Here is a 15,392-nt window from a genome sequence, read left to right on the forward strand (position 1 = left end):
CACTTTTTTTCTACTTAAATCTCTCAGTTTGCCACTGTCCTGAAATAAGGAAAAGATCTCCAGACTAAACTGAGATGAGAAAGGAAAAATTTCTCAATCCACTCTTTGTATACACTATTACCCAAATTAAAATCAGGGAGTATCTGGGCAAGGAAAGGAGTAGGAGTAGTGTGGACTGATTTAAACTTTAGTAAGACTTAATCCTCATTGTAGCTTTTAGGAAACCTGTGCCTTGTGAAAGGCTTTTAAATTTGAGTCCAAGTCTGCTTGTAGTCTGTACCAGCTCCTGCTGAGATAACAATGTGATGAGGTTTGAGTCTTGGTGAGCACTTACTTCTGGAGCAGGTTCACAGCAGAAGTCCTGGTAAGCAGAAGTACTGCTTGAGGTAGTCCTGCATCTGAGTCCCGCAAGTAAGGACACAGAGGGAGGGTGTTTTGCATCTATGCAGAGATGTAGGTAGGGCCAGGTGTTTGTTCCGTCTTCATCAAATGATTAGACAAATAAGGTCAAAAGTCTGTAGTTTAGGTGCCATTAATGTCATTAAGATTCTCACAGAAGACCATGGAAATTTTAATAAGATCTGTCCTGTCACGAAGGCCCTGCCTGTAATTTTTCACAATTTGATTGGACTCATTAAGTGTTCTAGAGATGCTTGAAGATTCTGTTTCTTGAAGAGTTTAAAATCTAAAGGGGTGAACAAGATATTCGAAATAAATTTTTGGCTACAAATAGCCAAAAAATGTTGGGGTTTCTACTTCCTTTGGACTTCAGGTGTCTAATTAATTTTTAATCTAATTAATCTAATAGATATCTATTGCGTGTGCTCTAGGTGTTTCTTCTGGTTCTCCTTTGCACTGGTGTCAGTGCTAGTGTGAACTGTGTAGGAATAATGTATGACTATGGATCTGAAAAGGGGAACAGATGTGATGGACATAGGAAAAGTACCAAACTGGCTCTTTAAGAGCTGATCTGTGGGACTGCTTTTTGATTATAATGCATATCAGCACATTAAGATGGTTAACAGACAGTTACTTCAGTTCCCTGGAGGCAGGCACTGTCGTTCCAACTAAAAACATAGCAGGCTTATTTTTCAAAATGACAGAAAGTTTCCTGCCCTCAGGTAAGCACTGTTTGCTGTACCCCTAAGAATTGCTGAGGCTTTAAATGCAGTCTTGGCAGCTTTGTCCCATAAGGTGAAGCTTCATGTTTGGGAAGTCCAGGCAACAACTGCAGTCTGTAACTGGAGATGTCCTGTGTTCTCACTCTAGCATTACCTCTGCTACTTCAGGTGGCCACACAGTGAGCTGCACTAGCCCATGGTTGGGGCAGAAAATATATCCACAGAAAAAGAGCTGGACCCACAGCTGCTGAGCTCACACAGCCATGGGGCTTCTTGTTGTTGCCAGTGCAGGAGAAGCAATGCAAAAGTAAAAAAGTTAAGGGAAGGACCAGTCTGTTTGGTTGCCGTATAAACTTATATTGCCCTAAATGTTGTGAAACTGCACCTTCAGGTGGCTTAATTTATAGTTTAAAATTAATTAGCTTCCTTCTGTGAGGAAATGTCTTTTGGCTGTTTACATTTGGTGTGACTGCGTGGTTGGAGGGGGGAAAAAGAAGGTGCTGCTCTGATTTTAATACAGTTGATTGGTGTTGAAGCAGTTGCTAAGATATTGGCCCCTGTGCAATTAGAGAAGAGGCATCTGCTTTGGTACAACTTTCAAATGTGTTTTATTCCCACAGTACTGTGTTGCTCAGGAAAACTTGCATACTAACGAGTGTAAATATGATGAGGCAAGAACCATGTGTTAACCCACATGGTTAGACCCTAGTTATTTATGATGGAATATAACATGGGTGAGATTTTTTTCAGTGAGAATAGTTGAACAATTTTATAAGACTTGATCAGGTATTCTAACATTGTGTGCCTCTTTTCCTTTAACTCACCCGCGAAACAATTTCCTTTTTGGTTTATCTTTTAGTAATCTGGAAGTTCTCCAAAACTGGCATAATTTGAGGATAGCATTTCTTAAATCACTGGAAATTTTTAAATCTTGATGAAAGTTTTCTAGAACTATAATCCAACATGGCTTCTGCAAGTCTATAAGAATCTGAATAGCTTTTATCAAGCTTGGGAAGTGGGCAGACTGTTCATTTTCCATCTGAAAGAAAAGAGATTGCAGTATTTAGACTGCTACTTAAAATTTCTTTTGAGTCCTGGTGCCTAATAGAGACCATTCCTTCTTTTATCTGATGTTGACAGAGCTTTGGTTTAAAGGGTTGGGAAGAGTACTAAAAAAATATTTAGTGCAAATTGAAGTCCTCTTACTTCTGTACAATACGTGCAATACTGCTTTCACTGTGTGGGATAAAGTGTGCACAACTTCATCACTGACTATGTTCATGAGAAGTCAGTAACATGTTCCTGTGATATTGCCAGCAAGCTTTTCTAACTTACTGATGATCTTGAGAACTAAGGAGTTATAGGCAGAAAATGTGGGATTTTTCTTCACTTAAGTGAAACGTTTACCTCTTATCTTCTCTGAGTTTTTAGTCTTGTTATTTTTGACAGCTCTTTGACAGGTTGAGAGAGGAGCAACCAGACTTCAAAGCAAAAATAATTGTAGTTATGAGTGAACTTACGCAGCCTGACCTGGATCTTAGTGAACCAATCAAGGAAAAACTTATAGAGTGCATTAATATTGTATTTCATTGTGCTGCTACAATCAGATTCAATGAAACACTAAGGTGAGTCTAAAATTCTGTTTATTCTGCTCTAGTAAACCAGTGGTACTCCAAGGGAGGGGGTAAATTGGGTGTCTGCACAACCTTGCAAACATTCAGCCTGTCAGGCTACCTCATGTGCTCTGATATTTGTGTGCTTGGGCAATTTCACGGTGTTTTATAAGGTCCACCAAAGCTTTTGGATTTCCCTTTGCTCTTCTTCAGAAGATGGAAGCAATATTATTTAGATCTGCTTTGCCAGAGGTTAGAATTACACTATTCAACATGGAAAAATTCGTGTCTTTTTAAAGCTTTAGGCAAAAAGACATCCATTATTAACTCTGAGAAACTAAATAAATTAGCCCCTGAGGTTTTGATGGGGAGGGGGGTGGTTTGTGGGATTTTTTTGGTTGTGGGGGTTTTTTTGGTTGGTTGGTTTTTGAGTTTGGGGGGGTTTTTTTGGTTGGTTGGTTGGTTTTTTGTTTGTTTTTTTTTTTTTTTTTTACAAAATCCCCGTGCCTGGATTTTGAACCCTTTTTGAAGGGAAGCTGTTGAAGAGACTGAGAACATATTGCTGTTCTGAGTCTTCCAAACATCATGTGTTGCTCTGCTCTCAGGGATGGGCAGAGAGGATACACACATGCTGTAGCTTTATGCATTGTGCTCCCTAGTAATGTTAGAACATTTTTCCTGGTGTGTGAAGGGCAACACAAACTGTTCCTTCAACCTTCCTTGTTAGAAGGGGAATGCACATTTTCGGGGGATACAGTTCTGCCAGAAAAGTTGGGTGGGGGAAGTTCAAGCACTTACTCTCATACCTAATGAGAAAAACAGGAGATTAAATACTACTCATCTGTTCTCCCTGTCTTTAAAAAGTCCTTTATTAGGAGTAGAGGTTTGCCTTGAAGGGAACAGGGAGATGTAGATGCAGAGGGAGAAAGAGAAGAACAAGAAGTGGAAAAAGTGATGCTCACGGCTCCGATTATGAGCTCCTTCCTTTGATTTGTTGAAAGAGGCAGTGAAAACTGAGAACAATATCTAAAAAAAAGCCCCAAAACTAATTGGTTTCCATTGATGTTAATTGCTTTGGGATTGTGTTCCCCCTTTCTTGTCACCCTCTTTAGTAATAACATGTGATAATGCAGTCTGGAACTTAGTGATTGTTTGGGGGAAACTAATTTTTTTGTTGTTAATGAAACACTTTATTGCAAGGACTTTGATAAAGTGTTACTTAGCTGCACTCTTGAAACTTAGTTGATTAGTACACTGTGTGCAAGAAAACTGATGCCCGTAGCAAGTTCTGTAGGCTGGAGAGAATGTGTAAATAGTATAAAATAATCATAGTAAGTTGCTCAGCGAGCTGTTATCTGGTGGGAATTGTAGAGATACACCTACTCTCCTACAGTGTCCTTAAACACTCTGATGAGCAGCAGTGAAGTTAGAGCCTGAAAATGTGGATCTTGGTGATTTTCCTCTTTTTTCCCTTCCTTCCTATATTGAGCCTCATGCTATCCTACAAGAACATGACAGTCTCCAACTTACTAGCCCTCTTCTGAGTCATTGACCTAACTCAACTTGAACTCAGAAGTTCAGAGATGCATCATGTGGCAGCTCAGTGTTGTGTTGCATTACTTCCTTCACATTTCATGGAACACATGGGATTGGGATTTAGACTGAGATCAAAGGTCTCCTGACTTTCACACTCTAGTAACGGAGCATGATGATGTTGGTAAGAATAGGATAAAAGGAAAATTATTCTGAATAGTGAAAGATGTTCTGAATTAGGACTGTGGTATATTGTTTTAAGCAGGAAGTTAGGACAGTGTCCATGCTGCTTTTTTATTTTGGTAGGGCAGAGTATTCAGGAATACTTTATATATCCATCATTGAGGCATTTAGGAATGAATTTCTTTTTGCGTGTCTTTTGTCTTGCTTTCTACTGATCCCGTTTCTGTTTAATCAACAGAGATGCTGTTCAGCTAAATGTGATTGCCACACAACAGCTCCTCTTCCTGGCACAGCGAATGAAGAATCTGGAGGTGTTTGTGCACGTTTCGACTGCTTACGCGTATTGCAATCGGCAAGTGATCGAGGAAGTCGTTTACCCGCCTCCTGTGGATCCCAAGAAACTCATAGATTCTCTTGAGTACGTGTTATGTTTTATCAAGTTACTTGGGTAATCTGTAACCGTTTGCTTCCTGGGAATGAACTGCCAAAAAAAGGTTAGGAGCCCTAAAGAGGAAGAGTTAGCTTATGCTGTGTAAGTCTGACAGCATGGCTGATGCTTCCCTTTCTTGGAAAGGAGATGAATTAAGGTTTATGGTTGCTTTAGGCTGAGCGAGGTGTGGAGGGGTACTGTAGGAGAGGGATGCTCTTATCTACTCATGGTGCCTCCTCTGTGCTGAGAGTGCCAGTCTTTGAGCTGTATGATGAGCTGAATCAGGGGGTATTAAAAAAGTTGTGCCGTTGCAAGTGTGCTGGCACTGGCATTTGAAGGAAGGGGATAAAACTCTAAGACAGTCCCCTTGAACAGCAATTGCCACTACATCCACCTAAATGCCATTGCAAGATCAGACTGAGATACTGAAATAATATTGCTTAGCTGTAGAAGTAGTTCTGTTAGGTATTCTGAGAGCCCCAAACATTAAACATCCATTTTCTGTGGGTTTTTAGTCTTGAATTTGGCATTATGGAAGGAGAAAAATTACTTGCTCTGTACTTTATTTTCTGTGTATATTACCTGTCCTGAGGTAGCTGTCAAACTGTGAAGCAGGTGGCAATATGGGATAAGTGTAATGTAATACATAGTAGTCTCAACTTTAATCAGTCTATTCTTGTCATATAAAATCTCTGCTTGGAACAGAAGTATGAAACTGAAAAAAACTAATTAAGAAGTAAAACATCTACTTTAACTTGTTAATATAGGTGGAAGAATGCTAACATTAAAACCAAATGAGGTACCACCTAGACTTCATATTGAGCCAATCATTTTTATAATGTTGACTTTAAGTACACTTTCAAATGAGATATTTTGAAATAGTCCTATGAACTCATGAGGGAAAGCTTTTGTAAACTTAGTGATCTCTTGCTAAGCATGACACAAAAAGCCAGATTTTTGTCCCTTTTTGGGCTTTCCTGCCCTTCTTCCCACTCCAATTCATATTACAAAGGGAATCTGGTGCATGTCTGCTTTGATTTTTTTAACAGAATATTGGGGAATAACAAGAAATACCATTTATGTGGCTACATGACTGAGAACACCAGAGTAGCAATAGTTCCAGAGGCACATCTCTGGTTTGTGTGCTATGACTGAAGGTTATCACAGTTTTAATATGAACTGGGAAACAAGATGAAGTTGCAAGACTTGACTGATTTAAGGGGAGAAACACAGTGACCAGCTTGCTTCAGAGGTAGTGTGTGGTTGCTGACTGCAAAGGTGGAGGGGATGCTCATGATGCAGCTGGGACTCCTTAGCAATGGCAACACCTCCTAGATCATGATGCAGTGAGCCTGTGTTCCAAAGACCAACTTGCAGTGTCGGCATTTCATGTTTGAGAACTTAGTTGATAGAATTTGGATTATTGTAAAGGAATGTACTGCTTGCTCTGTAGTTGGTGTGTACTAAGTGAATTACTTGGGCAAAAAAGTAAATGTCAGTGTGCTTCTTTCAGTGGACACTGAGCACACCATCTTCTCTTTTACTGAGAAACTTGTCTTCATTTAGTTGTGTGTCCCTTTTTCTCTAAAGGAGAAGAAAACAATCATAGTAACTTTAGGAATTCACACCCCACACCACCAGGGAAGCAGCATGCAGTAATTATACTTGCTTCTTGTTTTGTTTCTTTAGGTGGATGGATGATGACATAGTGAGTGATATTACTCCTAAACTGTTGGGCAACAGACCCAATACTTACATCTATACAAAAGCCTTAGCTGAATCTGTAGTGCAGCAAGAAGCATCAAAGTTAAACATTGCCATTGTGAGGCCGTCCATCGTTGGTGCGAGCTGGAAGGAGCCTTTTCCTGTAAGTCAACGAGTTTTCACCTGACTATCTTGCCTGTGAACTGCAGGACACACTGACAGCCTCTTTGTCTAGTGACTTTGTAGGGGAAAATCTCTTGGACTATGAAGTTGTGTCTTAGTTGCTTCTGAATAACAACTGATACAAAAGCTGTCAAAGACAGTATTCCGATGTGTGAAATTCAGGCGTAAATTACTCCGATCATAGAACAATAATACATTTGTATCACAATGGGAGATACTATTTCACACATTAAATAAATAGTCAACTTTTTACTTTGTGATTCTGTGTATCTTCATCTGGTTGTATCAGCAGCTGCAAAGGGTGACTAAGAAAACAGATCTGCGGGACATGAAGATGTTTTGACTTTTAGTCAAACCATGTAAGCTTTGCAGGGGGATGGCATAAGTTCTGTGTGCTGTGCTGATGTATAGCATATATGCTTCCTCCTGTATGAGAGACTGGTGTTGGATTAGCTTCTCCAGTTCAAGACAGACTGTTTCTCAAGCCCTTAAAATTCATATAATTGACTTTACCTACGTATTGAAGCATGTCCAATGTGCATGTCAAACCAGTAAGTATATAGTGTCTAAATATTGTCATTAAATTTGAAGAAGAATGTGTTCTGTTTGGAAAAAATGAGAAAAATGAGTTGCCAGAAGCTAGTCTAAAAATATTTGTAAACTTGAATACTTGCAACATAAACATATTTTTATGGACAATGCCTTGCAGTTCATTCACTAAGAAATAAATAAGCTGGCATCTCGCTTTGAAGGACCACCGAGTCTACGGGTAGATCTCTTATCTGAGTCACAGGAACTTGCTACATCACCAGATTTTGCTATGGAAGAATTAGAGATATTTAATATCTTTCTCCTCTTTATTCTCTTTTACCTCCACCCCTTCCACTTATAGAAACTTCTCAGATTTTCACTTGAACCTGCTGACTTCAGTATCCTCTAACCAAGTTGTTTCCCTCCCCCTGTTCATAATAGGGCTGGATTGATAACTTCAATGGACCTAGTGGTATCTTCATTGCTGTAAGTAATGAATATACTTAATTTTTCCCCCTCCTTTTAGAAGGCAACAAAGCTTCATATATTTTACTGGTGGGTCTTCTGTCTCTTTTTTTTTTTGTTTTTGTTTTATTCTTTAAGGCAGGAAAAGGAATTCTTCGAACAATGAGAGCAACCAACGATGCAGTGGCAGATCTTATTCCAGTAGATGTTGTTATCAATGCTACACTGGCTGCAGCCTGGTATTCTGGAGTTCATAGGTATAACAGATGACAAAAGAGAGTACTAAATATTTTGAAATTATATTGTGTGTTTAATAATTCAGTCTTCTATTGAACTCCTCGTCAGTGTCCTGCTATTCCCTCAGGACAAAGGAGTCTAAGGTTCTGATGGCATTAGTCTCTCAAAGTGTAACTTATTTATGCTAAAGAGGAAGACATCATCTACTGATACTGTTGTACAAGCTCTGTCTGAGAATTCTTTCCTGGGTCTTGTAATCAATACAATCTGCAGTAATGTAGGTGATGCCTTCTCTGAAATAAAAGAAATATGATAATTAAAGAAGGAGAACGATACTGGAAGATGATACAGAAAGCAAAAGAAATCTGCTATGAGATTGATGCTTTCTGCTTTATGTAAAGGATGCTGTTGAGGGAAAGGATAACTTGGGCATGTCTTTTGTTGTCTGTGTTTGTAAAAGTTTGTTTTTCTTCTAACTTGCTCTTCTATCGTTTTCCCCCCCCCAGACCAAGAAAACTCATGGTGTATAATTGTACAACAGGTGGCACCAACGCTTTCCACTGGAGTGAAGTTGGTATGCCATGTTTATTTTCTCCCATTAGTCTTAATAGAAAAAATAAGGTCAAACAATCAAAGCACAGGCTGTAATCAGTAGATCATATTGCATTTTTATTGTTGAAACTGGTATTGTAGCCATACCTCTCAATTTTGCAGTGTACAGTGCTTTTTCATTATCTTCCATTGTTAATTCTCTCCTCCCTCTCCCCCTGCAGCATTATCACCATTTCATTTTGTGCTGGGTTTTTTTTTAATTATTCTTATTCCATTATAACTTAAACTATGGGACAACTGATTTTTCTGTTTGATGCTGCTCTGACCTAATCTGCAGAATGTGGGTAGTGTGTGGAGAAAAGCGTTGCTCAGAGGAGCAGTAGTGATGTTGGGTGTAATGCCAACTTTACTAAATACATATGGATAAACAGCCCACAATTAAGTGGTTTGTACATCTGCATAATTGAGAGATATGGTAATAGTTTTGCCCTTGTGTAGCTCTTTGCCCTAAGTTAATTCTTAGTTGAGGTGGCTTTTTCAATCTTAAGACAGCTGCATGACACTTCAGCTATTCATGTACAGGGAAAAGTAATTTTTAAGGAAGTATGGCTACCTATTTTCAGCTCCTAGATATCCTAACTAGAATGTAACCCACATCTTTGTAACAGTTTTTGTTATAAATAGCAATATAAGCTGGCTGACGTAGTAAACTTCAATAATCTATTTTATTTCTCTTTACTACTTTTTTCACACTTTTGACTTGCTTTTGCCCATTTTATATGTATCTGTTGTTACAAGCATTATCACTTCAGCCAAACTTGGAAAATTGCTGATTCATATCCTCGTTTTAATCAGGGTATTTAAGCACTGTCTGTAGCAACAGCATAAAGTTAGAAGATTTAAAGGGAGGGTAACTTCCACTTAACTTTTAAGGACACTGATCCTGCATGTCTGTCACGTACTGAATTTACAGGTGCCATCAGGAGTTTCACATGAAGTCCCATCCTAATTGTTTTTTTCTTAATGCTTAAATTTGGATAAGTTGTTTAAAAATGCCATTTAAAATTTACTTGAGATGCTTGCAGAATCCTCAGTCTGCTTTTAAATTCTTCGCACAAGAGATTGGAATAACCTTCTTCATGAAATACAGATAACTTTTTAAATAGCTTTATGTGCTTTGTAAACTGAAATTGCTGTCAGTGTTCGAAACCAACAACTTCTAAGGTAGGGAAAGAGGAAGAGAAAGAGAGAAGCTACCATAAAATATGACACTGCTACAATAAAATATGATACTGAAGATGAAGGCATAAAAGACCTCTTGATTATAGTAAGAACCAGTTCAACAGTATTTTAGGTTAAGAGCTTATGACTGTTTTGTTTTCTGTGAATTGTAGAATTGAATGCTGTAATGTTCTTTGAAAACCATTACGTTTTACATGGTTATTACCGAAGCTGTTATGCAACTTTTCTTCTCAGAATACCATGTAATTTCTACTTTCAAGAGGAATCCTCTCGAACAGGCCTTCAGACGGCCCAATGTAAATCTAACTTCCAATCACCTTTTATATCATTACTGGATTGCTGTAAGCCATAAGGCCCCAGCATTCCTGTATGATACCTACCTCAGGATTACTGGAAGAAGCCCAAGGTAATGGTGACTGGCTCTGTCTTTTCTGTTCCTCTGACTTTTAAACAAAGCTATGCTTTACGCTATGATGTATATTGGTTTTCAAAAAGTTTTTTTCTTTCCCTGAATGTTTTGTGACTAAAACTCAACCTTTTTTTTCCTGAGAACAGGTCCTGGAATTCAAAGTGACTTCGAACTTTCTAGCAAAAATGAGAATGGTTTTTGTTGGATAGTTTGGGGATTTGAGTAAACAGAATTAAAGGATGTATAGCAAGTGATGTTTATTCTTGAATAATAAATACTAAAAATATGTTGATCCTTATTTTTTCCTACAGCCCAACACGTGTGTGTAATTGCCAGGATGTATCCATTAGAGAATGCAATAAGGATACCTAACTTTAGGCTTACAGATCGGACCCTTGTATACCAGTTTCACCGTGCACAATGCCAAGTGTTTGCATTTTTCTTTGATATTTTGCTGAGACTGAGAGGTCAAAAACCAGGGTAAGAAGGACAGGGCTGAAACTATGTTGCCCTGCAAGGTGGTGGAGACTTGTGAAGAAGACATGGCCTGGGCACTGTCTCCATTTACTAAGTATGAGCAATAACGATCCAGTGGCCGCATTTTGAAGAGATTAATGACTGTCCCAAAAATGCTGTCCAAGATACATCTCAGATCAGAATCTTAGTCAGTCATTAAACTCTAGGAAGGCGCTTGCATTAGGATTGTTGTTGCTTTTATAAACTGAAAACGGAATGGGAGACAGAGTTTTTAATTGTGGATTATTCGTGCAGATGATACGACTTGATCTGATATGTTGGCTTGTGTCATCTCAACATTCCGTTTAGTTTATAATATTTACCTCAGTGTTTGCCTAACTAAAGTGGTGAAAATGGCATATCTCTGCTAAATAGGCTAAACTAAATTATGTAGAAGGAATATAAGATGTCACTTCAATTTGTTTCAGATTGGCCAAGCCGTTAGATCTTAACTCAGTGCTTATGTTATGTTTTCAAAAGTATTTGTCTTCAGACTATAAAATCTCCACAGTGGTGACAGTGTATTAACACAAGTGAGTATTCATTTGCTGTCCTGTAGTCTAGGTCTGTCTTACAAGGAGACTAAAGCTCTGTAAAACACTTAGCACTGGAAAGAAGCTGTGTAAGTGGTTTGTAGGAGAAAACTTCTAAACTGCCTTGGGCTCTGTTGTTCCAAGCCTACACAACAGTGTAATGCTTAGGGCAACAGTAGTGGCAGGTGTCTGTGCCTGCATAGTAATCTTCCCACGTTAAAAAGTTGTGAGATCTTCAGCTCTAAAGAAGGTATTGTAAATAAAAGTTCCTAGCTTCTAGATTCTTTCGCTTTTTTTAAGTTATGCTTAATAAAAATTGATAGTAATTCCCTAAAATATTTGTTCTATAAATGCTTTCAAGTGATTGTGAGGGAATGCTGCCAGAATCTTGTCAGGCTTTGAAAATCTTTTAAGTATTTGACCAATGGGAATAGAATAAAGCTGTGAATAATCACGTTGTTTAGGGCACTCTAGCAGTTTTATATTACAACACTGGGAATGTTGAACCTTGTTGTTGCTTTTCCCGAAGTTCTTACCTGATGTCCAAAGATGGAATTTAGGACTTTAATCACTAGTAGTACAATTGGTGACATTAATACTTCCCAGAATAGAAAATACATTTTTACTGATATGAATATTCCTAAGTAGTTTAATGTAAGAGTGGGTGGATCAGTTTCCTATTAAGCACAAGATTTCCAGTTTGGAGAAAAGATGGAAGATTGAACTAAAACAAGCTATTGTTCAGTCACAGCTTTTAAGTTGGATACCCAGCCCACTTACAGGAAGGCAACTTTCATTATATAGTGCTCTTCTCTCTTTTTTTAAAGCATCTAAAAATTGGAGCCTGCAGTAGGAACAGTAGAAGCAAATAAATAAATGTAGTTGCAAGCAAGACATGCGGTGTTAAATCCTAATGGAACTCTTGTTGTTTAATAATAAGGAAATTTAAGGCAGATCTTTACTCTTGTGCTTTTTTCTAGTCTTCTGCCTTAAAGTGCTTTAAAAGCTGCTTTAACTGATGGGCTGGAGGGTTGTGCTACTGTTGCTATGGTCATCCATCCTGTCAGTTGACAGAATGGTTTTAATTACCAGGTAGCAGAAACTTCTGAAGACATGGAAACATTATTGGATATTCTTAAGCTCAATATAATGCTGTTCTGAGTGAAGAAGGGCTGGCTTAATTTAAAATGTGACCTTTTCCACCATGATTTAGCAGAAAAACTTGAGCAGTGTAGTAAGAATCTAGTAAAATAGCACAGGAAAATTCAAATACTCTGCTAACCTGACTTCACATGGTCAGTAGCCTGCCCTCTCTGTGCTGAGTCTGAGTACACTGAGGTCTTACATTGTGTACAATGTAAGAAAAATAAGCAATGAAATTACTGTGTAGGTTTAACTGCACTGTTGTCATACAATTGGGATATTGTACTGCAACTGAATTAATTTTTAACAAGTGGAAGAAATAGATCAGGCCTATGATCCTTCAGAACTACATGATTATGTTAGTAATAATAATTTAAAAAAAAAATCTTCCTATTTGGGGTTTTCAAAACACCTGTTGTAATCTCTCTGAAATATGAAATAGTTCTTTTGCACCTCACTTGTGGAAGCAATGTTTTTTATGAGATGGAAATTTTGTTGCTGTTTTTGCATCTAGTTGAAGGTTCTTGACTTTAACGATTCACTGATAATATTAACAGGTAAGGGAAGAAATAATGCCTATAATATTTCTTCCAAATTTTATGGAAAGAACATGTACAATAAGGATTGGCATAATGAAGATTTAATATTTTGTACTGAATACTTAGAACTGTTATAGGATTGTGCAATTACATAAATAGTGGTGATAATCCTTAGCATCTGAGTTTAAACACAGTGTTGCCAGTAGCTTGCCATATATAGTTAGTTGCATAGCAAAGCTTATTAGTTGTCTCATTATCTTTAATATAAGGCATAGTTCGCTCATGTAACTTTACATAGTGCTTAGCACAAAAGAACCATGTTACTTAAAAACAATTTGGTACATTTGAAATATGAAAGCCTTTAAAAATACACACCCAGCAGATCTTTCCAGTTACTCTGAAAGAACAAGACGTGGCACGAAGTATTTAAAGTTGTGATTCAGGGATTTCTCCAGCAATTCGTCTTCTGTCACTGCTTCTTAGAAAGCTAAAGGGAAGGTGTGGCTGATGTATGTAGGGAGGTGTAAAGGACGTAATTTCACATCTGTCATTTCAATTTAAAGCTCCTTAAAATCGAAGCACCTTTCACATAGTTACTGTCTCACAATCCAGAAGTGAGTGAAGAGCATGCTCTTTTTGAATAGATCAATACTTTTATTTCTCTTGGAAGTGGCTTAAATTGTTCACTTAAAGGAGGAACCACAGAGCTGCTGGAAAGATGAGAATTCAGTAGTATGTCATACACTTCAAAATTTACAGCCAGATGAAAATCTGAAGAAGACAAATCTAAAAGCTTGCTCTATGTTTCTTAGAGAAGTCTTTAAAAAAAAAAAAGGTAAAATATTTAGCTATCTGTAATGCTTCTGCAGAGACTTGCAGATGGACAGCCTGTAGATCCACAGAAGGATCAGTCTGTATTTAGCCTCAGGACTGGTTTTAGCCAGGAGGCAAGAGGGTGTGTGTTCAAAATACAGTTGTAGCCTTAAGCCAGGTCACTTCCAGGTGTGTGGTGTAGAAACAAGCCCACCTAACTCATGGATAATTGAATTAACTTGCTTAAACTTTTAATTCCTGTGATGTGCTTCTCAAACTGATGTAATGTATTTAGTGTTGATGGCAATAAGGGCTGCCTAGTAGAGACAAAATTCTACTTAGAACCGAGGTGAAAGTCACCTTGGCTGGCTGCCTGCTGCTGATGTTCAGATCTTTGAGACGGTCAGCAGGTCTGACTTTTTCCTGTCTTCAGCTTATGAAGGAGGTGTGATGCAGTGCTTGATGTTATACTGGCTGGTTATGTATGGTATGGATACTTATGACTCGTATCCAATGGCTGTCTCTGGAATATCTGACCTTCAGAACTTCAGCTTGAGGGATAAAGTTCCATTGTGTGTGTTGATGCTCGGTTTTGAGTCGTGTGTGTTCCCATTTGCAGGAGGAATACGGTGCTACTGAACTTAGAAAAATTAGTCTGCCAGAACTACACAAGTGTCCACTAAATGACACCCACTGCTGACATCTCTGAATGAGAGGCTGGTGAAAGCCTGCTTTTTTTTTCCCCCTCGAAGTGTAGTTTCATGTGAATTTAGTGCAAACTGTCATTGAGAAAGTTAGTGCTCTTCTGCCAACTCTGTAATTGATTGAGCAGCTGAGAGAATGTGGAGACATTTGATTCTTCTGGCTGATATAGAAAGAAACTAACCCTACAAAGCAAACCAGTTTTTTTGCTTGATGAGTTAAAAATCTGCAGCTGAGGTAGAACTTTGGTTGGTTGGTTGGTTTGGTTTTTTTTGTTATCAGCTCAGCTAAGCTGAAGGTTAGTCTTTGCATTGATTTAAATTCAGTTTAGTTTTTGTTTATAGAAAAGAGTGAAAACTAATGTCAGTGGCCAGTAACAAGCTCCTAATGTACACTTACCTAATCAGATATTCATCTGCACTATTAGTATTTTGCAGGGGCACAAGTTTTCTTAGACTGCGGTGGTTGAAGCATTTTAATCTGAAAAAGCAGCTGCATTTTAGCATAAGAACACAAACTGGGAAAGTTCAAAAGGGCAAGTTAAGTTAAATAATCTTAAGACTGCCAGTGGACAGACCTCTGCAAAAAGTCTTAAATGCCATTTGGCACTATTTTTACCCAGGCCTTTTTGCTATGAGGTCTTTCTGACCAGTGAGATCTTTGCTTTCCAGGTTTCAAGTTGTTTTCTTATTTTTTTTTACTTAATTAACATACTTTTTTTTTTTTAAGTTCAGCTTAGTCTGGATAGCACAGGATATGTTTTGGATGCAGATTCTATATTCCTAATTATTTTTGCATCAGAGGAACTCTGGTCCAACTCAGCCTCCACTGTTGCCACCTTGCCCAACTGGTGAAATTATAAACAGATTTTTGAAAGCATCTAGGGATGCCTATTAATAAAATCAGCTGAATACAGTTTGAATACAGTTCTGAATTACTCTGT

General features: G+C 38.1%; 1 protein-coding gene across 2 annotated transcripts in view; it reads left to right on the top strand.

The window, feature by feature from the left end:
• FAR1 (fatty acyl-CoA reductase 1) overlaps positions 1-15,392 on the top strand; it is a 36,850-nt gene that overhangs the window by 12,834 nt on the left and 8,624 nt on the right. For both annotated transcript variants that reach the window (XM_017825022.1, XM_017825023.1), the window contains exons 3-9: positions 2,571-2,746; positions 4,689-4,868; positions 6,570-6,747; positions 7,740-7,784; positions 7,902-8,020; positions 8,507-8,574; positions 10,029-10,200. In XM_017825022.1, the coding sequence (XP_017680511.1) occupies positions 2,571-2,746; positions 4,689-4,868; positions 6,570-6,747; positions 7,740-7,784; positions 7,902-8,020; positions 8,507-8,574; positions 10,029-10,200 (938 nt within the window). The remainder of the gene's footprint in view (positions 1-2,570; positions 2,747-4,688; positions 4,869-6,569; positions 6,748-7,739; positions 7,785-7,901; positions 8,021-8,506; positions 8,575-10,028; positions 10,201-15,392) is intronic.

The sequence above is a fragment of the Lepidothrix coronata genome, unplaced genomic scaffold (assembly GCF_001604755.1).
Source record: "Lepidothrix coronata isolate B3197 unplaced genomic scaffold, Lepidothrix_coronata-1.0 Scaffold115, whole genome shotgun sequence".
NCBI classification, from domain to species: Eukaryota; Metazoa; Chordata; class Aves; order Passeriformes; family Pipridae; genus Lepidothrix; species Lepidothrix coronata.